The sequence below is a fragment of the Xiphophorus couchianus genome, chromosome 4 (assembly GCF_001444195.1).
Source record: "Xiphophorus couchianus chromosome 4, X_couchianus-1.0, whole genome shotgun sequence".
NCBI classification, from domain to species: Eukaryota; Metazoa; Chordata; class Actinopteri; order Cyprinodontiformes; family Poeciliidae; genus Xiphophorus; species Xiphophorus couchianus.
The window spans coordinates 25126770-25154192 of record NC_040231.1 but is presented as its reverse complement, the minus strand read 5'-3'; the positions used below and the strand labels follow the sequence as shown (position 1 = coordinate 25154192).

At 39.7% G+C, this 27423-nt stretch overlaps 1 protein-coding gene across 1 annotated transcript; it reads right to left on the bottom strand.

Annotated features, from left to right (window-relative positions):
• Positions 1-57: 57 nt before the first annotated feature.
• Positions 58-27375, bottom strand: LOC114142996 (mothers against decapentaplegic homolog 3). Its single transcript, XM_028014672.1, has 8 exons — positions 26897-27375; positions 8268-8461; positions 7998-8132; positions 7215-7340; positions 5948-6160; positions 5723-5860; positions 4352-4496; positions 58-1807 (listed from the first exon to the last, which is right to left on the bottom strand). Exons 1-8 carry the CDS (start codon positions 27097-27099, stop codon positions 1684-1686), a joined length of 1278 nt encoding a protein of 425 aa, XP_027870473.1. The 5' UTR covers positions 27100-27375; the 3' UTR covers positions 58-1683.
• Positions 27376-27423: the final 48 nt, after the last annotated feature.

Genomic DNA, 27423 nt, shown 5'->3' with positions numbered 1-27423 from the left:
AGCCGCGACTGTTTTTATAATTTAGCAACAGCTTTTTACCAAGTTTTCCTTTTTTTAAAAAATTTGTTCTCCTGCTTCTAAATCCATCAACATTGTGAAGGTTAATGGTCACAATTGAACACCTTCACGTTGTATATGTACAGAGACCTGAAAATCATAATATATATAAAAATCAATTAAGACACTACTGTTATTTACACGCTGCTGCTGCATGTTTCCCTTTATAAAAAGCTTAAAACAAATCTGCCTCATCTTAACATGTTAAAAAAAAGAAAAGAAACTACAACCCAGACCTGCCTGCAGTGTTTTCTATCCTCCAACGCATAACTTGGACTTGGGCTAATCTTCCAGAAGAAAAAAAACAAAACATAATATTTGCAAAAATAAATTGAGATCCTCACGAGTCGGTTAACTTCTCTTTTCCGTTATTTATGATTCAGATGTTTCTGTTTTTCTCCAGGCTTGAATGTGCAAAAAGTCAGCGTGGCTAAAAATACGACCAAAGCTAAATCGCTAACAAAGCAGAGGCCTCTTCCTGCTCTCTGAACACATCAAAGCTTTCTGCAGAGTATTCACATCACACTTACGAGTGTGCAGTTCTGTCATTGAAAAGTGTGAAGAATACAATGCGTGGTATTTTCAAGTCCCGTTTCGGTACACATTACATGTACAATCGAAAATGATGCAAACATATTCTGCAAAGTGGAGAGGCTTCCTGAAAGTAACACATGTTCAACACCTAATCTCTATATCTACATGCTGGAATATTGATTTTATTTTACTTTTTTCAAACACACAAGTGCATTTTCCCTCCTGGTGACCTTTGGTGAGATTCACTATCTCTTAGTACTCCTGTAATGTTTTAAAGGGCTTTACTTCCTGTTCTCTCCTCATGAATCCTTCAGAATCTGGCTTATTTGTTGGTGATCTGAATGACAATTTTATGTGCTGGTGTAAATCTTCAAACTAGCAAAGCGGACTCCTTTTATTCTTTTTTGATGTCGTTTACACCAAAGATCTATTTGTTTCCTTACCCAGAATAAGAGCTGCAGCATGAAATGAATGCATAAAACCGCAACAAACACTTCTACCCTCTTTGCAGTACATTCCTACAGACAGTGCTAACTTATGTATTAAATAAATCACTTTCAGTCTGTTTCATTGTTTTACATCTATAGTAATCTTCATAATCTAAGAAATGCCCCAAAACAAGAAAGTCAAGTGAAATGCATTTGCCATGATCTTACTTTTTTTTTTTTTCCCTATTTGGGACACAATAATAATAATAATAAAATAATAAAAATTATTTATCAAATCTACTGTTCAATTTAAAATCTGTACAAAAATATGAACAGCACATTTCAATCAAGCAAGAAAGAAAAACAACAAAACAAAACAAATGTAAAGTTTCTGGCTTGCGGATGAAAACTACCATCAAATTAACTCGGACAATGTGTTGAGATCCTATTAACGACTTTAATGCACTTCGTCCCCTTTTTGCCACAAACACAAAGTGTTTCAAAAAAAGTGCTTCTGACAGCAGGTGTGGAGGTGGGGGGAGGAACAAGGAGTGTCTGAATGAAAGGAGGGACTGAATGCAACGTCGGGATTAAGGAGAAGGGGCAGGCGGGGTGGGGTGGTTGCGGACGTGGCCTGTGAGAAATGAGTGGACGAAGGACGTCCCTAAGAGACGCTGGAGCATCGAATGTTCGGGGAGCCCATTTGAGTGAGCACCTTGTCGAGCCACTGCAGCGGGCCGTTCAGGTGCAGCTCGATCCAGCAGGGGGTGCTGGTCACTGTCTGCCGCCTGTGGGACACAAAGGGGAAGAAGCCTCACAAATAAAATCTAGAGAGTTTTATTCAGTTCTGCGCAGAAATAAAAAAGAGACACATGATCTATTTCCCCCCAGTGAATGGCTACATATTCCCAAAGTAACAAAAGCTGGGATCAGTGCATGAACGGAGCTCTGGGCCGAACACCAGGGGTTCCTTCAGGTCTTCCTTTACAAATCTGCAGAGAAATTTGTATATTTTCTACTGCTGTTTTTATGTATTTCTGGAGATTTACATACAAAGTGCTGAGTTTAAACCTGCTTAAATAGTGCTTGAGTCTTATGATTTGTTGGTTCTACAAATTATGAAATAACACAATAACCAAAAATGTGTTTCCAGACCTTGTATGCTGCCTTTAACAAAACTAGCACACCTCAGCTCTATTTCAACATCTGTAACTCTGTCAAATCAGAAATCAGAAACACTCTTCAAAGTCAGATCCACAGTCCATGCACACTGATTGCGTCGTAACAGTTGATGACACTTCCGATAATGTTGCGGAAAACTTCCTTTGTTACTTTGTTTCTGCTTCTGTTGCTTGATATGATTTTCTTAAAAGCCTACGCAGAGCTTCAGTTATGAATCACAGACGTCACACTGAAAGCAGGAAATGCTCTACAAAAAAAACTTGATGCAGATGTTTTCTTATTTACAAATTTAGATCTTTTTCTGAATGACTGAAAGAAGAAAAAGTAGCCAAAAAAAAAGGCGTCAGTCATCACTTCAGGTAGATTTACACACATTTTTAAAGGCTGGAGTAATAAATATTTTCTCAGTGAGAGAGGAGAGACTAAAACCAGTGCTTTAAAGCACAAGCCAAAAAGTGGAACAAGAGGAGTGAGGTGGGAGAAGCCTTCAGCATAGACAGAAAAGATCGGCCGCAATAATCTGTTGTGTGTGTGCGTTATATAAAAGTTTGATCTATTAGTGCTGCAAGAACCACACCTGCTTCCTCACTCAGCCAAAAGGCTCTCTGTTAAGACACTGCAGAGACGTGACAACTCTGACACATGCGTCATTTCCCTTTTCCTGTCATTTGCATTTCGCTCTGGTTGTGTTTTATGAATTGCTTTCCTTTAGTTTTTTTTTTCGGTTCAATACTTTTTCAATCTTCATGCTGAAATTGATTATTTTTGCATGTTTTTTTTTTTTTCCTAATTTCCTTCCAATATTTATTTGAATTGTTGTTGCTTTTCCCCCCCAAAATAATTTAACTGGAACAAAAAGAGACAGAAGGGTTCAAGATGAATGACCAGTGAAAACAGAGGGTGTGGAGGAGGCAGAGAGAGAAAGGCAGGCCTGCTTGATCATGTAACCTGAATCTTGTTTTTAAGTGTCTCCACATGTCAGCGTTTGGTCACAACACGAGTGGTGAGCAGTCGCTCGCAGCACCAAGGTCTTTCCCTGGTGGAAACCGTCTCTGTCGGCGCCAACCTTCAACCAATCCGTCCCACTATCAGTGAGTCAGGGTGTGTGGAAAAACGAGAGGGGACCGAAGGAGGGGAAAGTCTGACATCTCTTTTTGACATAGCACATGTGTCGGCGTGTGTGTGTGTGTTTAAAAATAGTTGGGCGTGCCACCAAGGGGTTTGGCTGTATTGACGAGACCTTGGTGACGTCATGCACCGGATTCACCAGAGTGTGAGCAGATGTGTGTGAGTGGGGGCGGCTGGACTGTGGGGCGTGATTCACAGTCTGTTCCTATTGTCTCCGTTCACACACACACGCCCACCCCCACCTCCACCCATAAACACACACATAGGCTGGGAGTTAATCCTCGCTTTGCAGCATTTACAGAGCTGAGATAATAAATAAGATTCATCACTTCAGTACTCTATCGCCATAAGACTGTCAAAACTCCAGGGACAGAGATGAGGTTTGTTTAGAATAAAGTGGGAAATGTAATTAAAACCAGTCTAATATTTCTATCTATGAAGATTAAACTGTTAACACAATAAGTTTGTTTTATTGCAACTTTTCTAACTCAAGAAAAAAAAAATCTATTTTCTGTCCATGTATTCATTTTTAATAATCCAAAGTATTTTGTTGCTGCCTTTAATGCCTAACGTAGAATTTGGGCAACTTTTACCTTAATAGTAATTTTTAAATTTTTAGCAAAAATGCAGATATTATAGATGAGTTTCACTGACCTTTTTCAGACGTTTTAGGAGATTCCACCAAAATCTGCACAATTAAACTTGGGATCTTGATGGTTTATGAATGCTTTTCAGTGTATGAATAAAGTGACTTAACCTACACATGTAGTGAAAGTCTAAGAAAGGCCCTAAAATAGGATGCTACTATACTATCTGCTGGTCAGGATTTTATATAGTTAGTAAAATCAATATATGGTTGTAAACTTGGTGGTATTGCAGTATTGCAAATAATAACATTCTACATTTAACTAGTTCTGAACCTCACTAACCACATTCCCTCCTATAATTCTGTAATATCCTGCTCCAACATCTCAGTTCGACGAACAAGAAACAACTTAACAGCCGGTCAAACTCGGGTTCACCTGTATTCGGCTCCCCAGCCTTTGACGAAGCTCATGCGGATGGTGCACATCCTGGTGAGCTGGTAGACGGCCTCGAATCCCTGGTTGACCGACTGAGCCAGCAGGGCTGCAAACTCCTGGTTGTTGAAGATCTTCAAGTTACATCCTGGAGACAAACAACAAGCCGAGTTACGTCGAGGAACCAAAAGCAGCCAAAGGCCGAGCGGTTACAGCTGGCTTGATTCAAATTCAGAAAATAATTACAAGCTGGCATGTGGGAAGCCACCCTGTGCATGAAACTGGCAGTGACAAGTATTTTTCCTTTTGACTTATTCTTTTGTTTTTCTGACTGTGTTCCGTTTACCAGTAAGATGAATAACTAGTAAGTTCAGCTTTGACGTATCAAGAAACACTTAAAAATCCAGGTTCAAGCCAGGCACTAGTGAAACGGAAAATATTGTTTAACTAGAGGAAACCTGATAGGGTCTTTTGGATTCGTGCTGCTCTGGGTGATGTGTTCACACCACATCTGTTCTGCATCATCCAGTTTACACAATTAGATTAGATTAATCACTGTTTCACTAATGAGATGCTGCATTGTTGTCAGCTTTGTTATGGATACTGAGACGTGTTTTAGAAAAGGGCAATTTGCAATTAGAACTGTGTAAACTTCTTACTTTTTCAATTAGAAATGTTAAAGCTTCACTATAAATTTGGGGCTAGTAATTCTGCAGTGGTCAGACTTTGAACAGAGAACCTGCAAAACAAACATGGTGTAAAGATGGACGGATGTAGGGCTGAAACGACTAATTAGATGAATCAGAATGAATCGATTACTGAAAGAATTTTCCACTAATTTAGTAGTTGATTAATCGTTAAAATAAACTCTAAAAAGTTTATTTTAGGAAAAAACAAGATAATCAGAGTAATTAAGCCCAAACTGTACAAGATTTGAATTTTTTGTTGACTGCATCATTAGTACAGTTTTAATATTGTATAAAAGTGGTTAAATGAAAAATTGGCAAAATGTTTGTTGTTTTATCCAATTAATCCATTAATTGTCAGAATAATCATTAGTTGCAGGCACAAACGGACCGAATTTCAAAACAATGCGCTGGTAACGAGGTCCAGGAAACAAAAGAATTTTCCATATTTAAAATTCTTTCCAAACATCTGTTGAACAGACCTGAAAAACACTTAAATCAATTTCCAGGCTTTTGCAGAACTTTTTGGGAACAATTAAAAACGCAGAGCCAGCCTGTGAACGGTTCATGGCTGTCTGTGATCTAATCTGTGACGAGTGAATTTTTCCATCCACCTCCTCCCGGTTTTCTGTAGCACACTCCATTCACTCTTTAGTTTTTCCACAGACTCTGTGGAGTTGTCACACACCTGGGGGGATCTTGCAGACCGTGGCGGGGTGCCAACCATAACGCTGATTACAATTGGGGCTCTGGACGAAGATAGCGCTGTCACTGAGACACTCTGCAAACACCTCTCCTCCGATGTAGTACAGCCGCACGCCACGACCTTAGAGGGAACAGAGACAGACGTAATGGTGACATTAACAGCGGCAGCAGATATTGGACTGATTTAGACGGGAGTGATGAGGCCCACCTATGTGTCGGCGTGTTAGCTCCACTGCTGCATTGCGGTTGACGTTGGACAGTAGTCCCAGGCAGAATCGCTCGGAGTTGGAGGGGTCTGTGAATCCGTCCACCGTCAGCGAGGGCTGCGAGGCGTGGAAGGTCTCTCCTACTCGCTGGTTCAGCTCATAGTACGAGATGGAGCACCAGAAAGCCGGCTCACAGTACGTCACAGGGTGGAGGTCTGAGACAGACGCAGAGGAAGAGGGCTTAGTAAACACTGTAGCTTTTATTTACTGTAAAGTAATGCCAGGCAGACAGCTAAACAAATTTAGAGAGGAAATGAGATAAAAGATAGGGAAGAAGGTGGACAAATGAAACATGGACATTCCACCAACTCAAATTTAAGAGTTTATACACATAAAAAAGAAAAGCTTTTTAGGGGCCTAAAACTGATATTTCTGGGGTATTTTTGTGATTCTTGGCTTGCACAGAATGCACTTATTCTCGAATGGACTGGACTAGCATTTAGCCACCTGCCAATGAATTTACATTCACGCATGACAGATGCTAAAAGATAGCTAGCTAACATTAGTAGCTTGTTATTGTTGGCCTTAACCACCTCGAGACATGGTGAGTGACAAGATCTGCACGCAACTCAAACTTTTCCGATTGAAAATTTCCGTAAGAAAAAAAATTACCTAGCCATGCAAAACGTAAGACCTGTAATTAATGTACTTAAGGCCAACTTGCATTTTCTTTAATCAATTCATGAAATTTTAAGGTCTTAATTTTAGATATATGTATTTAAAAATTTTTAAGGATGTGCGGCCAGCCTGAAAAATGGCTCTAGCTGCCTGCAGACGGAGAAGAAAAAACCTGAGAGTCATACGCTGCTTCCCAGAGACTTTGTCCAAACAAAGCGAGGAAACTCAACCGTCACAGATGGGATGCCAGAGACAAGAAAAGTAAGATTACAGGCTCATCCTTGATTGTTTTCAGTGAAGTCAACTATTTCTGGTAAAATTGCAATGCGGAGCAGTCGCTGAAAGCTTCAACGTGTCCTGCCAAATCAAGTAGTAAGGCAGTCTCCCAGATGTTTTCTCATCACGACAGAATAAACATCGGGTGTCTTTACTGTGGACCAAACACTGCCTTGGTCTGTGCAACTGCTCACATGGTGGGCGTGAAAGACAAAGGACTCTTTCATCACCTCATTTCCTCTTACCAAAACAATTCCCACAGGGGGGGTATGAAACACTAACACAAAGACACACACACAGACAGACGGTTCTCACCGAGGTTACTGTGTGTGGGTGAAACAGGGTTAGGTGACAGGTTTGGGGAGCTCGTGTCCATGCTGTGTGTCATCTGGTGATCGCTGGTCTCTCCATCTTCACTGAGGTAGCCCGGCGGCGGCGTTTCTGAGACACAGGAGAACAAGTTGATGTATGACTGCAGAGGTATTAATGCATTTCATTCAAAAGTTAACAGAAGATGGAACATTTTTTCTGGATAGTCATTCCTTATAAATCAAGACGAATAGATTTAATTTATGTTCTTAATTAACAGTTTTGTTAACTTTGCAGCTAAAGTTCAACAGAGATGAGGTGAAGAAGCTACAGCGTAATGCATTCTGCCTCTTCGCTCAGACAATCATGAACAGCACAGATCTTCTAAGTGAATTACGACAGAGTAAAAAAATAAATAATCTCAGAGGCAAACAGAGCTAATCTCAATTAACTAAACCTCTAAAAATCAAACCAGCAATTTCCTGTTGAGGATGTTTACAAAGATTAAACTAAAGGAGGTTTCTCCCTCCACCTAGGTTCCCTTGCACTTTTCTGTCTCAAATTAAAGTTCTCAACAAGGTGTTGTAATCACAGCTTTTCAAATGTGCTAAAAATTTATGGTAGAAACGCTACTAATGCCTCGTGTACGTAAAATGTTCTAAAAGACTTCTTCGGGAATCGGCTACTCAAGAAATTCCTCAGATTGCCTCAAACTGAATCTTACAAGCTTGTGTAGACAGACCATAAACCCGCCTTTGGTGTGAGTCAACTTTGGAAGCTCGCTGATACCTGGTATGTAGTTGCTCTGGGGCTCAATGCCAGCAGGGAAATTGGTGTTTTCAGGGATTGAATGGCTGTAGTCGTCCAGTGGTGGGAACTCGCTGGGGATTTCTGTGTGTCTGGGCACCAGCACCGGCGGGAGGACTGAGACATAAAAGGAGAAACATGCAGATCAGAACATAGCGAGAGTTGCATTAAGAATATATGAAAAATCTAAAATAAAGTGGTTGCATAGCACGGTCTCATAACACAGGTCTGTTTTATGATTAGCAGTCGTACCTGGCGTCTCTACTCTCTGGTAGTGGTATGGGTTGACGCACACCTCGTCCTTCTTCGTGTGGAAGGCATATTCGCACAGCTCCACGGCTCGCAGCTCGTGGTGAGACTGCAGGTCGGGCCAGCGCCACAGCCGGCAGTAGATGACGTGAGGCAGACCCTTCCTGTGGGACACCTGCAGGCGGCCGTCCAGAGACCTGCAGAGAGATCCAAAAGAAGTCTGTCAATGACGCGGCACGCTTAGAGCTAAATTCAGATAAAACGTTCACAAGAAAAGCAAATCTTTGGCTGCTTTTGTTGTCGGGGGTGGGGGGGGGTGTCTGAAAGGAGCGCTATTGAACTTCCCCCCCAAATAAAAACAAGCCGTACAGTCGATTAAAAACTCCTACAGAATGACTCAAGACCAATAAGAGTAATAAAGAGGTAAGAAAATATCAAATCCAATCATATCTACTTCTCGTTATATGGAAGAGTGTGATTTGTTAAGTTTATTTGTATAGCACATTTCAGCAAAGTGCTTTACATCATAAGCACCAAGCTTGAAACAAGCAATAAATGTTACATTTTGTCAAAGTCATCAAGCAACTACACATTAAATATGATGATCAATTCTACTAATCAAAGGCAAATCTAAACAGATGGGGTTTTAGCCTCGACTTAAAGAAGCTCAGTGTTTCAGCGGTTTTGCAGTTTTCTGGGAGTTTGTTCCAGATTAGTGGTGTATAGAAACTGGGTGTTGCTTCTGCTGTGTTATGATCTTTAAACCCTCTACCCTTAACCCCCGGCCTCCTCCCAAAAAAGCAATAAAGTTGATTCAGGTGACAATTATTCCTCTTACTCACAGTAGATTGAAATATATTTCTTCCTCCCATCTCGTAGATAAAGCTTGTAAAGTCCACTAAAGTGCCAGATAAAGCAAACGTCTGTCATTTTAAACAAAGCAAACACCAGTCTTGAATTGGTGCTTAGCACTCTAAAATGACCTACCCCTGATGAGAGCAAGGGCTCTCAGTACATTTCATGTGACGTAGTGTCTAATAATAAAAGAGTGGAAATGAGATTACAGTATGGATAACAGGAATTTCATTGTCTTGTAAAACATCTGCCCTCATCTGGGATAAAAGGCTACTGGCAGAAGGATTTAGGTCAGCAGATAGCATCGGGCTGTTGTTCGACACAATAGGTTTATACAGCCTCTTCCTTTTGAGCACAATGACCTGTGGCAGAAAATATAAATAAATGAAATAGCCGCTAAGCTCGTCATGTTATGCAAGAGTCAACGACCGCATCCATGTCACTGTCTCACCCACTGCAGACTAACTATGACCAAGGGTCAATGGCTTTAACTAAAACCTTTTTATAGGAACAAATATCAGCTCAAAACAAAGACCAGGACATTTTCTGTCTTTCTACTCAAAGCTTGGCAACTTCTACTTAATCCATGCTGTAACATGCAAGTTGAGTTTTATTTTTCATGGCAAAAGCTTTTACTCACACTGTGTGTTTTTTAACAGTGCTTTAAAAGATGTGTGTCTGTGGAGCTTTAGCTAAAAATATGCTCTCAAATAAATATAACTAGAGACTGAATGAGTTCTGATTTTTACAACTAAGTCCTGGAGTAGGACATTATGGGAAGCAATTTTTAAAAAAAAGGAATCGAACCATGCAGTCACTAAATTAACTATGGCTGCATTTTTGGTCACCTTGGTGATGAATTTACACCAAAAGACAACAATACCTTAATTTATCTCTCTCTCTTGTGTGTATGTGCCAGAACTGCTGTGTGTTTGATGCAGCAGAGGAAGCAGTGAGAAAATGTTTTCTGGGATCACGATAGCAACACCAGGAGTTTCCTCTGTCTAGCATGTGGTAGATAAGACAGTCTGGCTGACAATATGGCTGCTCTCTGCTCACGGAACCTTAACAACAAACAACTCAGCTCAGTGCAGAGTTTGGCTTTGGATTACAGTTTGTGGTAGACGTTCAACAAAAGTGATAAATGTGGCTGCTCCGCAAAGTACAATCTGTAAACTTTCACAGAGTTGGTAAAATACCCTCTGAATTCAAGTGCAAAACTCTGCATTAAAAGTTTCCTTTGCAAAACTGTTAAAATAAATTGGTAACAAATCCAAAGTTAAATTGCAAAAAAAAAAAAAAAGATTTTGTAAAAAATAAACTTTTTTAGTGTTACTTTGAATACTCTTGTGACTGCTGTTCCTCTTTTCTATTTCAGTGATCCTGTTTGGCATATTTTTTGATGAATAACTGAGTCTGCTTCCTTTCGCTACATTTCATAATCTTGTGTTGTTTATGACCGATTGCAACAGAGTTCCAGGCCTTTTCGTACCTCTGGAAGTTTATTTCAAACCATATCTATTAACGTGGTCAGTCGAGTCTGTAACAGCTTATAAAAATAATTTACTTCAATCAGAAAATGGAGATATAAGACGGCTTTGAAGAGGGTTTCTCAAATTTCACCATGACACGAGAGAAAACATGTATAAAGGACAGTGAAGAAAAAATTAAATCAAAAACTCAAACTTTCTGAAAATCCTAAAGGGGAAAGAAGAGGTGTTAAGTCATGTTTTAAGCTGCTCTCGCTCTGTTATGATAAATTCATTAGTCACACAGTGTTGATCTGATGTCATTACTAAATGCGTTGGATCTCTGCTGATCAAGGAGAGTTTTCTGGGCCTAGCAGTAGTTAAGTTTGCAGGGCACAAAAACAACAATATCCCATTTTTGTTTACTTTTATTAGTTGTGTGCAGACAGTCTTTCAAATTTAGCATTTGAGCTGCTGGCGCTGATCGGCAGAGATGTCTTTATAACCCCTTGAAAGCATGAACAGAGTAAACTCAGGTATGTCCAGCAGACACAGGAAACCATAAACTTGAAGAGTCCAGCTGCTTACTCTGCACAGCCACTTTACCCTCTTACATGTTGGTTAGTTTGATTCAACCAGAAGCCACAGACACAATATAATTACAGGCTGAATGGGACATGGTTGAGAAACACCTCCAGCACAGTATTAATCACTTCTGTTGTTTAGAGAGTGAGACAGATTCAGATCCTGCAAAACAGTTTAGGATGATTTAAGGCTCCCTGTTTGCCAGCTATGTCAAAAAGGGAAAGCAAAGGGGGGTGGCAGTGAGCCCAAATTCCCTGCTGGGCTCTGTTGTGTGTGTTTGTATGTTTTTCAGACTCAAGATTTCCAGGGCAAAGGTATAAAGCCCCCAAACACAAACAAAACAAGGTTATCAGATCAAGAGACGACTCACTTTATAATCATTTGTGTGGAATCCAGATGGATATAGACAATGAAAGCATAGTTAGGCAGCAGACATTGTAGGAATGTATTGATCCAATCCCAAGATTCAGCTTTTCCTGATCACTGTATTTTTAAATGATTGAGGTCACTGACCAAAATCAATTTTCTATTCCATGGACGTCCCATGTGCAAAGGCAACCATCTGGGGTTCAATTCCCAACCTTGGGACATTTTCTGCATGTCTACCCCCTTCCTCTCGCTGACCATCCTCAGTCTGATTGCTGTCAATGACGGCCTCTCGTGCCATGAAATGGTTCAAAAGGAAAACAATTCTTCCTGTTACCATGTCTGTGATTTTACACAGTCAGCAAGCCACCCAGTCGTAATTTGACTGTGGAAAAAAATCAAGGCCGTGAATATTTTTGTTCATCTCTAAATAATCTGGATTTTACTTAAAAATCTTTTTCTTTTCAACCATAGCACTGGTACTCAAATGAAAGACTGTGTTGGTTGTTGCAGTTTCCTGTCTGTGGTGTCATGTGACCTGTTGTCCTGTAGACAGCTGAAACACCAGTGACTTAATATTATGTAATTAAACGCAGAGCGCTAGCCAGGTCTGACTTTGTGAAGGAATGGAGCAGTATGTTGCCAATTAGACAATATCTTTAGAAACAATGAGATAGAATCTGAGACTGGAGTAGAGATTGATTTATGTGTCTTCAGGATATCACACAGGATTACAAAGGAATCGCTACATGCAACAAACTCCAACTTAAAGATGTTAACACTGGATCCATTAACTTGCTTTATTAAACAACTTCTACACTTTAATGCAAGTTTTGCACATGTTGATGCTTTTGACCAGTGGTAATGTACCGACTGTGTTTAAGAACTGCAGAGTCTTAAGACTCTTCAGAAACTGGACTAAATAACAAAGCTACAAATGATAAGAAATATTAAGCATAATTCTTGCAAATAGATATAAACAATACACAGTTCTCTAGACTTAGAGTTAGGCATTCAGATTCTGTTTAAGAAAAGAAAAATAAAGAAACTAAAACTGTCCTTTGGAGAATTTTGATTAATAGTTTCATAGTTTTCAAAACTTCTAAATTTGTACTCTGCACAGAACCTTGTACTGAAACGAGAAACGAAGCCCGGAAGCCCATACAAGCATCAGTTCTCCTTTAGAGCATCCTGATTCCCTTTTTTGAGAGAACAAGAGCTGGAGCTCTGATGCTGCTGTCAAAAGAGACAGAGAGAGAGCAAAATTGATGCCCAAAATGCAGAAAGCAGCAAATTGATATAGATTTGTTGCCAGAGGGAAAACTAAGCCATTGTATGTGTGCTTCATGACCTGAAGCTGAGGGTCAACCTGACCTCACAGTCCATCAACATTTACATGTTTGTGTGAATGGTGAGAGAGACATAAAATAACTAGGACTGTTTTTATTAATTAACAAATATGAAACTCATCAATTTCAAGAAGTTCTTAAAAAATAAAACAGAAAATAAATATGCAGACGTATAAAGATTAGAGGAGGGATACATTTTTCATGTTTTTGGCTGACACACTGAGCAGACTCAGACAGAGCAGATTGAGCTTCACTAAGCTGGAAATGAGGGACGGCGGAGTGAGAGGGGGGGCTGCTCAGTTGTGCTCAGAGGCAAAACATAGAAACACGGCGTTCATGTGTTCGGGTTGGCAGTCGCCTGAAAAACACACCTCCCTGTGGGCTTGGACCTTTTAACATAGGTTTTCGTTTTACAACTCTGCCAAGCTGCATGCACAAATGTTATTCTCAGATCTCTGAAAGATCACAGAGGACCTGGTGACAAACTCTGATCCGCAACTTTTCTGCCGTCTTTCAGGGCTCAATCTGAACAAAATGTATGTAGTTCAAAGGGTAAAATTGATTTTTAAAACTGTTACAATCACATGAACATCACTACTAGTCACATTCTGCCCCATAAGAGCAAAAAGGGTGATGGGCAACAACAGGAGGTGGAGGGGAGTGGAGGTGGGGGTGAGGGACAATAAGTCTGAACAGCTCAGGGCAGCTCAGAGTGTCTGTGACTGACCCCCACCTCCAGAGTGCGCCGTCTGTCCCCCAACTGAGGGCGAGGGTGGGGGTCGGAAGCTGGAGTGTCTTTTGTGAATTTTATGTGTCTTTGATTAGTCGGTCAAGTTATGACCCACAGAGCTGCAATTCAGAGAGGTTTTCTCAGAGATGTGAAATGATAAATCATGAAATGACTGCCTGGGTCCGACAAACTAAACTCATCACTGATGTTCAAAACACTTCAGCGGTTATTTCGCAACAATCGTGTTCTCTGAAAAGTCTCTCCGTTTGAACCTCCATTTGCTAATAACAATCTCAAGGATTCCCCCAGAAAATATGCTAAGCCCGACGGTTGGGTGGTAGAGCAGTCATTCATCCAGCGGCCCGTTGTGTTTTTGAGTTAAAAAATGTTTGAAGTTGACAAGAAATTTGAAAATATCACTTGATAATAATGTGTTATTGAAAGATTAACACCTGAACACCAACTATAACATCTTAAAAAAATGCGAACATTTTAAAAAGCCTGTTGGGGGGCACAAGTAAAACCTGGGGGAAACTCTGAATCATATTAGTGAAGATAAACCGACTCCTATTTGACTGAAAGTTTAACCCTGCAAAGCTCGATCCATCAGAAAACTTCACCCGAAATATATATTCATTAACATCCTTCATAAAATGTTAAATATAGAAATTAGCAGTGTCTCCACTGTCAGGCTCTCTGAAATTGTTAGTCTTCTCCTTTACTCTTCTAGGATAATCAAAGTTATTCTTTTAATTGTATTTTAGCATCATATCTACCTTGTAACCATTAGAAGTAGTGGATGTGTAAACAGGTTTTTCCAAAGTGTGCACATGAGTAATGGCAACTTCATCACAAAGCAGGATCACAACAATAACAAATAATGCCAGAGATAAAATCTCTTCACTAACACAGTGCATGTAATGTCACCTGGATCTCTACAAATATCATAGAGAACTTTCTGAACCGTCTTCAACATGTTATCATGTGCAAGATCTACTAATGAACATTATGAAATATGTTTACTTAGCCATCTGAATATAATTCAGTAGCATAATCTGTCACATTAAAGAAGTCATCATGACTTTCATATTTTTTAATGATGCACTTCCTATGACTGGGTGGAACTATACAACACAATAAAAAAATGTTTAAAAAAAGAAATAGAAGTGGACACAAGTTGGAATTTAATGCAGCAGTATGTACAAAAAAAATGTTTCATTTTTGTTTGTTTTTTTACATATTTGTTAAAAAGCGTACATGAAGGTGATTGACAGTGGTAAGATCCTCCTCCTGGTTCTGATTGGTTGTTTCTGACGGAGCAGTGGATTGTCATAATTTTGACAATAAAATTCAACGACTCTGTTTGGTAACAATAGTTAAGTTAGCATAAACGTTTTGGCTTCCTGGCATAGACAGCTTCATACATATATTTATTTTTTAAAATTCATCTCAACTTAATCATCTCATCCTCAAAAAAACACAGTTTAATAAAATCAGTAAAAGTCCCAAATTACTATGGCTGCAGATTCCTGCAGATAATGACTGTATGTAAACTTCTGACTGCCACTGTATATCCCAGAGCAATGAGTCAGACCCTCTTTCTGTCTTGGGTAAATAAGACACACATTCGTGTTACAGCAGCCTCTCCCTTCATCGTGCAGAGACATACGATCGGAAAGATGTTTTGTCTAGAATGCCAGTGTCACCTGAGCGCTTTGGAAACAACATGTAGGGCCTTTCCTTTTCAAATCACATTTTCAATTAGAAAGTTTGGAGAAAAAGCCTTTTTGTCACCACTAACCAGCAGCAATCAGCATCATTGCTAAAAGGAAGTGCAGGAACCTTGGCTGGGGAAAGCATTCCAGCGGCAGTGAGACGAAAGCAGAGAAACATATTCCAAACACACCACCCACTCTCTCTGGAAAACCCATCAGACTTCTCTTTTTCTAACAAAGGGGGATTTGGGTGGGAGAGTAAAGGGACAACTGTAGACTGAGAGAAAAGTTTGACTGTGGCACATAGGTGATATCATAGTGTGCTGGGACTAGTGAAGGAGGCCTGAATGTGAAACACAAAACCAGCAGACAGACGATCAGCAAGGCTAGACTACAAATAACAGTCTGGACGCAAAACCCGGGGAGGCAGAAGAGGGCAGGGAACCATTTGTTTTACTGCTAACGGTCAATGAGCTGAGCAGAATATCTGAACAAAATGATAAATTACTTAGCTATATTGAGGATACAAATCATACATCTTTCCATACAGATGGCAGAGACATCAAGTTTTATCCCTCCAGCTGGAAATGGTGGAGCCATGTCCACTGGTTCCCAATACTTAATGTTTGTTCCTTCAGTTGAAGTGATGCATTATCCACATTCAGTCAGCAACTCCCAGTGCGAAGTACAGCACAACGTTAGAGTTCAGAAATACCTATCGGTGTTTTCACGCCTTACGGTTCGGTAGACTCGGTTCAGTTGGGGACCAAAATTGCAACCATTGTTACATTTCAGCTGGTGCGGTTCGCTTTCAGAATGTGTCAAAAGAACAAAACACTATGAAAAACCTGCTTACCCCCTCGCCTGTGGTGGCGCTGCACCAAGAACTACTGAAGGAAATGAGCAGAGCAACTTCCTTCTTCATGAAAGCTAAACAAAAATGGAGTGGCATCAGATTTTATCAGTTAGAAGATTTCTCTTTTGTCTTTGGTAAAGACCGCAAGCCATTTCTCTAGCACTAGATTCTGGCATTTGTTTTGGTTGTATTTACCAAGAATGCCCTGCGCTACAGTCCACTTCCTGCTTTTGAAGCGGTTTCCGGTCCGCTTGCATCCACATATGCTTTTGAAAAGCGCCACAGCTCACTTCAACCGAACCAAGACCTACATTTTTAGGAGGACCAGAGTTACCTTCTTTAGGTCCACTTTAGTTCGATTGGGCATTCACACCTACCCATACAAGTCTGAGTTTATAGACAAACAAGCTGGCATTAGACTAAAGTGGACTAAAAAGGGTTGGTGTGAATACACCCCCCAAAAAAAGACTTTGTTGCAAATTAATATCAACTACTCAGCTGATATTTCTTTCCCATGACTTGTCACAAATATCGCTTGACATAGTGATTTAAAATCGAGAATTTTGCATATTTTTTTACTTGTTTTAATGTTTGCTGATAAAAGCAAGCCTTTCCTTACTTTGCTGCACAGCTTACATCGTAGACAGAGTATTTCCTGAGCTAACTGAGATGTGAAGAGAATGCCAGGACTTAATTAATCTGAATCAGGAGTGCCTATATCTGAATGAATGAATGAAGCAGTTAATTATACAATAAAAGAAGAACAATTTTGACAATCAATAAGTTAACAACAGAAAATCGTAACAGTTCTTGTTGGACTAGTAGAATAAGGTGCTCCATTTATCTGATTTTAAAGATTCAAGTTGGTCAAATCAACCAGAAAGCCAGAAGTTAGAAATGTGACTTGGGAATTCAAATGCTTGTTACAAAGTGTGCTCAGAACCTACAGCTACAGCTGCACCACCAGTATGAACCACTGATGGAGCAAAGCTTTCATGTTAGTTACACTGAATCCTGAATGCTGCTGCTGAAAATCAGCTTTCATTTGATCAGGCAATGGTTTTCCAATCTGTAATTGTCCAGTTTTGTTTAGCCTGTGCAAACTGAAGCCTCAGTTTAATATTTGCGGATAGGGATGGCAGATAGTTTGCTCTTCCGCTGCTTTTGCCTGGCTAAAGCATGCCAAGACTGTTAGGAGACAGACTGGACAGCAACAGCAAGACAAGTCATTTGGGTGTAATGTCAATCCAAGATCCGACTCCCAGTTTAAATGAAACTCGTCATCAGTCAATCAATCTCTCAAATATTCCATATTCATTTATTCGAACAGCTAATATTTAGTTTTTACTGATACAGCTAAGATGTTCAGATCTTATATGTCTAGCATGCATAAAAGTAGAAAAGTTGCCTTTAGATGGCAAAATAAGATTAAATTCCTAATCTGTCCAATGTGGGGTAAAAGTAACACTGATCTAATTACAAGCAAGGAACTAGACCTCAGCCGATGTTGATTATATGAATGACACACACACCGGCCTGTTCACCTTCATGGACCTCTGAGAATAAACCCTACTCCACCCAGCCTGCAGGCTGCAGAGCTGCGGGAGGAAACCAGAGCAGCCCCAGGTTCCCAGAAGTCCAGAAAAAATAAGTCAAACACATTGACCTACAAAAAGAACAAATTGCTTCATTCTGACTATTCTTTCTGCTGCACTAAAAAGTAATTCTACACCAAAATACCAAACTAATCACAAGTGACCTCCTCTCAACTAAAACTCATTCACGTCTCGACTCTTCTTTCCAGCTAATGGATGTCCTTGATCGTTAAGTGCATAGGAAGCTCTCAGCTTTACTTACGCTTCCAGGTCTTTTACTCACAGAGAAGTGCTGCTCTCACCTTAAAAAAACATTTCAGTTTAACAAAACTGGGCTTTTTAAACATCTTTCCATCAAATATTAATGCCAGCAGTTCTGCATTGATCTGTCTGCAGAGGTTTTAGGCTAGTGTTGACCCGCTATCTCATCTTCAGTGAAAGATGGCTCCTATTGTCGACTCTCAGCTACATTTACGAGCCTTTTCCGACAATCTATTCCTAAAATGATCCGTTTCTAAGGTGGGTGCAATATGACTTAAAAAAACATTACTTTTGCGATTTTTTTCATAGCACATCCGATTTCAACAGATTTTTCCTTTTCGCTTGCTTTCTCTTCTAAAAAGGAAATGTCCAAAAAATAATTTTGAAAAAGTGGTTTTTATTTCAATTATCCCTTCTGTGAGTTTTACGACAAGAGTATTAGGGCCAGAAATGTTTTGTTTAATTATGAAAATGCAGTCCTAATATTAGGAAATTATAGATGCAATTTTACAAGAAAAAAGAAGTCTTAAAATTATGAGAAAAATGTGTGTTAATAACAAAAAGCATGTTAAAAGATGAAGTATTAAGTTCTCATAAAATTACAACTTCATTCTCCTAATGAAGCTGGAGAATGAATAAAAATTGTGAGATTTTTATTCCTTTGAAAAATCTTACAATTGTTCAAATATTCTGACATTATGTTGCCCTGAATTCAAAGTAATATTAACATAACTTCATATAAAAAGCGCTTGTCAAGCAAGATGTCAAGCGGCTTCAGATTGTCCAGATTTTTCAAAAATTAAATCTTCAAAAAACCAAATATTTGATTAATTAATAAAATTTATTTATCGTCCAACCCTGTCCCATTCTAAACTTTCTTTCTCCTTTAAAACTTTGTTTTTTTAACGCATATCCAGCTGTAGTCCTGCAAGTTCTGCAGCAGCAGTAGCAGCCAGTGGAGCACAAAGGCGCATTTGTTGTCTCCTGAATGCGTCTGTGTGTGTTTGTGACTGCACGCGTGTGGGGTGTGTGTGTGTGTGTGTGTGTGTGTGTGTGTGTGTGTGTGTGTGTGTGTGTGCGTGCTTCTGCCTCATGCATGTGCACTCCCCCGCAGATAGTGAGACGGCCAGGGCCAAGTCGAGGCAGAGTTGTCTCTAACCCCTCCACCCATGGTTTCAAGCCGCAAACCAAACAGCAGCCCACGCCCTCCTCAAAACCCCAGCAGGCCAAGAGAGCATTCCTCTGAGCTGACTAACCCCATGCATGCACACACACAGACACACGCCTACACACGGAAGCATGTACAATCACAAAAAAAAATTATTCTAAATGTTGTTAGTAAATCAGATTTCACACATGTTTACCAAACAAATTCCAATAAACGTTTTTTTTCCAGATAATTTTGTCTGTATTGAAATAACACAAGAAAATAAATCTACCCACATTTAAACATCAGTGCACCAAAAAACAGCCACAAGAAAATAGATTGGAGTTGTTGCAGCCATACAAGGATGCTTGAGTGCGATTTAATTACTTGAAATAAACTTTAGAAGCAAAAACACAGACAGTTTATGCATCTCTTCTGACTCAGAGCCATATCTGCCGGCTGTCAAGCAAATCAAACAATGGAAGAAATCCTAAATCAGACTGAAAAGGCCAACAGATCACCGTCATCATCAGAGCAGCGAGCCGCGCGCAGACGAGGCAGACAAACACACGTAAACTCTCCATGACCTGTCGCACACTACGTCTACGTCAAACATTGCCGTCTTGGATGACTCAGGTGTGAGACTTGACCTGAAACCTTGGCAAGTGTTGACTGAAAGTGCTTGGGTAAGGTAGAGGAATTGACTACTTTTACCAAACCTATGCTTGAACATTTTGTTGTAAAGTAAATTGATAAATCACAACAATATTATACATTATAAAGCAACAACAACAACAACAATAAAGTTTATTTTAAAGTCAGATTTGACACCCGTAATGGTATGTGAACACCGAAGCAATTTAAGACTTTTTCAAGTTAAAAAGCATCTTATTTTCTTCAGCTTGTAATGCAGCAAACTTCTCCTTTTCATTGTGTTGACCTTAAATTAAAGGGGACGAGAAGAAAGGATGCTGAAAGCAGAAACAGAGGAAACAGAGAGGAACTGTGGGTCAATACCACAATGCCAAAATGACTTGTTATCCAGTGACTGAGGCTTGAAGCAACCAAAAAGGTCAAGCTGTGGGTTGATTTCTACGTCATAAAATATTGCACGGCAATAATGTGTTTTAAGTGTTAAAATAGAGATTGGATGAAATGTTTTCTCTGCAGAAGCTTGAACCGACAACATTCCTTAGACGTTGCTTCCAACTGGATAACTAACATATTCTCCAAACGTCATGATGCGCAAATGAAAATCACAAAGTTACCTTGTGGACAAAGGCAGCAGCCTTTTAAAGGACAAGTGTTGCACAGTTAATAAGCATCAGCCATTCAGGCATCCAGACTATGAAGCGGTGAAGGTTTATGTGTTGTCTCCTCGTTTCAATAGCCACAGTGTGTGTGTTTGTGTGTGTCTTGTGTGTATCTAATGGTAGTCACCCAGACACACGCAAACACACTTCTTTTCATGTCAACCTGCCATCTAGTTGGAAAACAAACCAGTTTTACCTCGGCTATCAGTCGCTTAATTTCTCTTTGCAAGCAAACCGCTCCAGCCACAGACTCCGTCTGATAAGCTGGAAATCCGAGGCACTGCCTGCTGCCAAGCAGACTGCTTCTGTCTACTTCATCCGAACCCACACGGCTTTATGCTCTACGGTTCTCTTTCATGTCCCTAACTCAACCCTTTCCTCATATATTCTTTGCACTATTTTCACCTGACGATCCCCACTGTCTCATCTCGGACAGTTAAAATCCACGTTTTCCCGGTTCTAAGGATGCGCAGGCCCCTCCAGCGCCATTCGGAACCATGGGAATCCCCAGCTGCTCGTCAGGACTCTGCATTCCACGTAAATTGCTTACATGCTTTCGCTTGTTCCCCGTCTGAATCAGCATCAAAGATAATAACCACAAACATAGCAGACGGTGCTTTCTGCAACATTATTCCTTGACACAGAAAAATCTACTTATCCGCAAGATTTGTACAATTTCCTCTGGGTCGATCAGGGCTACTTAGTAACCCCAACTTGGTTTTAAAGAGATAGTGTCATTCATAAATCAAGAAATTAACAAATGGACCAATAAGTAAAGAAACATGGCGGCAGAGGCACATTTGACCAGTAAACAGTGACATCAGGGTTTCTGCAGGTTTCACCAACTGAAATTTAAGACTTTTGAAGACCTTTATCACGGCAAAATGAACAAAAACAAGTTGCATATTTTATATAAAAGTGCCAAGGTTTTATGTGAGCCAGTGGCAAAGACAAACATCGTCCAGCCAACCATAATTATGATAATAGACACAAAAAAAGCTAGCTGATAAGCAAAGGTTTTTCAGCAGAGCTAGCAATAGCCTCAGCTCAAACTTTTACCTATATACAAAAGTAAATAGTCTTTCCATGACAAAATGTAATATCTATGATTAACTTATTCAAGGCCAACTTACTTTTTTTTATTTTTTATAAATTTAAGACCATTTTAAGGTTTCAATTTTAGCTATATGTATTTAAGACTTAATGGTGTGCAGACACTGTTTATGGAAAAAAGTCTCTCACTTCTCTGGTCAACTTTCATCTCTCTCACAGATGTACTCATCGGTTTTACTCCTTTAGTCTTCCTAGTCTTCACCTCCTTCATCTCCCTCCTGTCCTGACATGCAGCCATGTGAATCAGACTGCACACACTTGTTGCCAGGATAAACATATACAAACACAACAAACGCTCAGTGAAGCCTGAGGGGCTAAACCCAAACTAAGTTCAGCGAGGTAGAAGTAAGGAATCTGCTCCCACAGGCTCCTTGAAAACGGACAACTTTCTTTAAAATGCTTAAAACACCAGTCCTGCTGTAATAAGCTGCTGCCAGATCCACAAACTGCCCGGTCCATTAAACATTTAGTACCAGGGTGGAACAATTTAGAAAGAACCACTTCACCAATGAGACTGATCTGTACTTTGTAATCAAAGTTTCTGCAAATTTCAAACTTTCTAGGTATCTATTTTAACTTCATAACCTTATAGGATAATGTATTGTTATGATGAGTGATAAACCAATGAATCAACCAATGACAGATATCAGGTGGAATAGTTAATATGGATGAGAAATGATTCTACCACTTATTGTTATCAGGGGGAAAATATGGCAAAACTATGATCTATTGTAAAGATGATCCGATTAAAAGTATAGTTTGGCTTGTAAAATTTTATTTCCTCTGGTGTTTATATGACAAATATGTCATATAAACATATATGTCAAACATTGACTATAGTCAATAAATGAAAATATTGCACGCCTTATAAAAGTAAAACTGAATTACTTAATGAGGGAGGTGTCCAAGTCGTCAGTGCTACTATCTGGCAATTTCTAAACCCCAAAACACTTGAACAAAATGTCTGAATTCACCCAAAAACATTAAGTTCTTGTTTGTTTGCTTTTTCCCTATAAGCAGAAATACATTTGCAGCCAAAAATAATAAATTAGAGAAAATTTAAGTCCATTTCTGCCATTCTTAATAGTTGAACTTAGACATATTGGATTTGTTTCCCTTCTGGCTTAAATTCAACCAAACTAAAAGCTCTGCCTTTTTGAAATCTTTCATTTCCAGCACAATTTTGCAGCACTTTTTTTAACTTATAGTAAATGTTTGCTATTCAATTGTTGAGTTGAAGCAAATCAAACTTAAATGACTTATAACATTTTCTAAAAAGGACCTCAAAGAAAATCTTAAAAATCTGTATTAGGCAATAAAACCCAATCAGTGCATATGATGATGCTGTTTCGCTGTATGAATTAAAAATGTTTGACTGCTCTAAAACAGTAATTTCACAGTGTTGATGTTTAGACAGGTTTAAGCCCAAAAGTAACACCATGAGGGTTATGAAAAGGTGAGAAGTCAAAACTACAACAACTCCCCAGCCAAAGTTAGGAAAACACTGTGGTTTGGTTTGGAGAAAAAAATGATCCTCATCTTCCAAGTAAAAATCAAAACCAGAGCTAAAAGAAGCCAACATGTTTAGATTTAAAAAGCAGGTACAGGATCAACATCAACCAGCTGCTGACTAGTCCAACAAAGTTTGGGTCAAATTTCCATCTGCATCCGATTTACAAATACTCAGCAGCGCGTGTAACTTGTGTTTGTGAATCAGTGCTTTAGCTAATGAACAGCAGGAGGAAGACATTAGTCACATTTAATCCTAAATCATGATAAAGCAGCAGATTACCATGGACTGACACATTTTTCAAACATACTTTTGTTACTTAGACATGTTTTCAAATCAAGAGGAGAAACAGAGTAAAGTGGGGGGGAGTAGGAAGAACCCCACAATGCCAACATTACTCCATCCCCAGTGAGTAAGACTTGAACTTGTTAAGAGCTTTGGCTTTCACTTTTTTTCCTATGATCTCTTAAAAAAGTAAAAATGCCCACTGTCAAGACTCTAATAATGTAAAAAGCAAGAAAAGAAGCGCCCCTGTGCAAGATTTAGTCAAAGTCTGAAGCACTGTGTTCCAGCTTTAAATCAAAGTAAGAGTAAACCACTGAGATACCATGAGTGCCTTATCTCTTATGTAAACCTATTAATAGGCCTGTCACTGTAACAAATTAGCTGGATGATAAATTATCGTAGAGGTTATTTTGGTAAGTTAAAAATAATATTTTAAAGTATATAATGATAATGGCATAATAAGGCAAGAACACATTCTCAAAGATCGATAAACTTAAAATTCTAATGAACATTTGACACTGGAACTGGACAACATTTTAAATATACAAAAAAATAAATAAAACAACAGAATCAACAAATAAAATTAATTATGAAGTCTCCGTAAACAAAAATGTCCTTCAAAAAAGAGCTAGCTATGACCAAAGCACCAGATTGAAAACTTTGGTTATGCAGTCTTTAGTAGAAAACAAGAGAAAAGTGAAACACAATAAATTATGCAAATGGAAATTGTATTAATTGGTTTATTGCTTATTGAGATAGGCCTATGTATTTTTACATAGGCCTATAATAATCACCCACATTGATACTCTAGTTGCTGGTTGAAGACAGACGAATCATTAAGTCAAAAAGTTAAAACTAATCACTGATTGGTGAATGTGACAGAAAACGACTAAACCAGTGAAACATCTTCCGTCGTATTCCGCATCTTGTTCCTTTAAATGTTTCACTTCCCTGTGATGATATGTGATACGTGCTCTGCTATTCCACAACCTGATACAGCTATTGACCCAATCGATACGCAGCGCCAGCTTGCTTCCGCACTCAGCATCACTGAGAAACCATCACAAAGCACACCGGCCTCAACACAAAGTTCATGTGTCAGAGATACAGGAGCTGGCCTCCCCGTGGACAGGCCTGAACACGCAGGCAGCTGCTGTCAGCATGCCACGGCTTGGGGAATTAATAGAAACAGCAGTTCTCCAGGACCCTGTTGGCCCAAAGTGACAGTCGGCTCTGGTCTGAGGTCATCTTAATGCACTCTGCCTCTTCCTCTCCGCATTAGCAGTAGGAAACATGAAACCTGGACCATGGCGGACGTTGTTTAACTTTTTGGGTAGGCTTAGCTCAGAAGGCTGGCACAGGCTTCTGGTAGCTGGGATATGCACACTTGTGGTGGCCGAGAATGTAGGAGTGCCCTATTAGAGCTTCGGATTTCATCTGACACAGTATGCTATTAAACCTAAAGGAGCAGCCTACCCAGGCAAACCAGATTTTATAGATCTGAGCTAAGGTTTGGACTTTTTTATTTTTTTTATTTTTTACAATAATTTAAAAAAATTACAAGGAGACCTTAAACGAAACACAAATCCTTGAGAAGATGCAGGTTAGAGTCAAAGCTTGACTTTCTCATTTTAATTATCTGCAGTTCAACTTAATATTTCAACAAAGCTTGAAACAAAGTTTGAGATTACATTAATACATATATGGTTATTTTGTGTTTATGGGTGTCTCATTAAGCAAAAACATAAAATGTGTATTGTATTAGTCTTTCCTAACTGTTTAATACTCCCTTCGTAAACATAAGCAATGTGGTAAAACCCGTACTGTCGGATGCTTTTGGAAGCGTCTTTATGGACTTCATTCAGCATGTGAGGGTGGTGAAAGTCTCTAAATTTACTCAGCCTGTAGACACAGCGTTACTACGCAGAAAGGCCTGGTAGTAAGCCTTTCTGTAACTTTCTGAGCAGCACTAGTGCCTTTCTCAGCCTTCATCTATAGATCCCTTCACTTGGTTTGGTGTCATACGAAATGAAACAGTTATTCCAAACCTTATGGGTGTCTGTTTTAGCAAAACATATACTTATATAATGTAATGTTTTCTGACATTAGAACATCTTGAGATTGAAAGAAGCTCTGCTTTCCTCAACACTGTGAACAAAATGGAAACTGAAATGAATAAGACTTAAGCTTTGGCCTCAATTTGTAATTTCCTTTTAACTCATCTGGTGTGACCTTGAACAATTATTATCATTATTATTATTAGAATTATTCACTCGTTGTTGCTCATCCAATTGCAACTACAGGTGAGCAACATTGCATTGTTGGTAATATACCTAACAATTTGTTATCCTGCAGCAGCAACAATAAATTAACTGATGATATCTGCAAGCCCGAAACACTAATATTATAGTAGGAATAGTTGATTTACTTGGGCACCAGGAAAATAAAATACCACTGAACACAATGATTATTGTGTTCTGTTTGCTCAGTCGCAGTACTTAACATAATTGGTGAAGTAAATTAATGGGGAAGTTTTAATTGGAGTGTTTGTGAGGCTGTACACTGTCTGCAGCGGTGATTATACCCCCCAAAAAAACCTGTGCTGACTTATGTTTGTTATTATAACTTACATTGTAATAGCAAAAAAAAAAAAAACCCAGCATTTACCCCAATCCATGTGGCCCATGTAACTAAACTAAAACAGTGTGATTATGAAAACTATATATTTGTACATTTTGGCATGCTTCTGGGAGATGATGTGTCATGCTTTGCATAACTCTGAGCGATAATATATGGCTGTGGCAGCCTTTGTAGTAGGGGATTTATAACCTGTTACTGAACCACCAGCAGCAGTAATCTGACTTCACCTATTATTAATTATAAATGATGTATTGACAGACAAATAGCTGCAGGCAGACGCTGAAAGGAGAGGAGATAAAATCATCTCCACAGACTCGCCTACGCACTAGCAACGCTAGAAAGCGTCCCAGATTAAGGCCAAGTTATATAACTTGGACTACATCAGTGCTTTTTGCATTGCATGTGTCCTATTGGCCGGTTATGCACACACTAAAACGTGTTTGGGCAACACGGTTTATGTCAGAAGGCAAAACTGGGATCAGTTTCAGTTTAATGAAGGTACACTGTGCATATGATTGCATTACACTGACACACAAAGAGCCCTCAAGCAGGATATTTAGGCTCTGCTCTGCAAACACAGAGCACTGTTAGCTCCCCTGCAGCCTCCATGTTGATGTTTATTAAACGCAGAGGAAGCAAAGAGTTTGAAATATCGACTCGAGAAAGGAGCTGGAGATGTCAACTTCTCTCACAAGAAGAGACGTTCAAAGTGGAATAGCTCGCTTAGACTGCAGAGAAAAGCCTTCGTTTTCTGCAACGAACCTGTTATTAAATGTTGAAAGCCGACTTTCTAACTTTACGGTCAACAGCCCCACAACCCGTCTCCTTAACTCCCCCCCTTACCTCGGTATGGTGATGCATTTCGTGTTGATGTTCTGCGTGGTGATGGCTTTCTCCAACTCGTCCAGCTGCCCCGTCTTCTTCAGCTTCTTCACAAGACTTTTAACCGCCTTCTCGCACCACTTCTCCTCCTGGCCGTTCTGCTCTCCCTTCTTCCAGCCCAGAAGCCTTTTGACGATGGGGGGAGTGAAAGGCAAAATTGACATCTTTCAGAGTTCGGTCAAGTCCGTCCAGTGTCGAGAAGTCCGCTGGTTTGGACCAAAAAAAAAACAAACACCTGGCCCTACGACGGTCCAAACGGCGAAGGTTTGATGCGTCGCTTAGCAAAAAGAGAGGAAGGGGAGAGAGGAGGGAAAGAAAAGAAAAGAAAAGCAGTTTTACTTTATGAAGCGAAGCTGTAGAGCATCTCTGAGCTAAAACTCCCCGGCTGCAGCGCGCTCCTTCGCCCTGGACCGAGCTAAACAGTCGACTGTGCACCGGTAGTCTGTTGCGCCTTGGACTTGCTGCCACTCCGCCAGAAAAAGTAGTCC

Bases quoted from the DNA above. Each gene is read 5' to 3' on its own strand.
- LOC114142996 (XM_028014672.1), bottom strand. From the start codon at position 27,099: ATGTCAATTTTGCCTTTCACTCCCCCCATCGTCAAAAGGCTTCTGGGC. The intron at 6,161-7,214 runs GTGAGAACCGTC...CGTCTGTCTCAG, and splicing joins ACCCACACACAGTAACCTCG to ACCTCCACCCTGTGACGTAC. The intron at 5,861-5,947 runs GTGGGCCTCATC...GTTCCCTCTAAG, and splicing joins GCTAACACGCCGACACATAG to GTCGTGGCGTGCGGCTGTAC.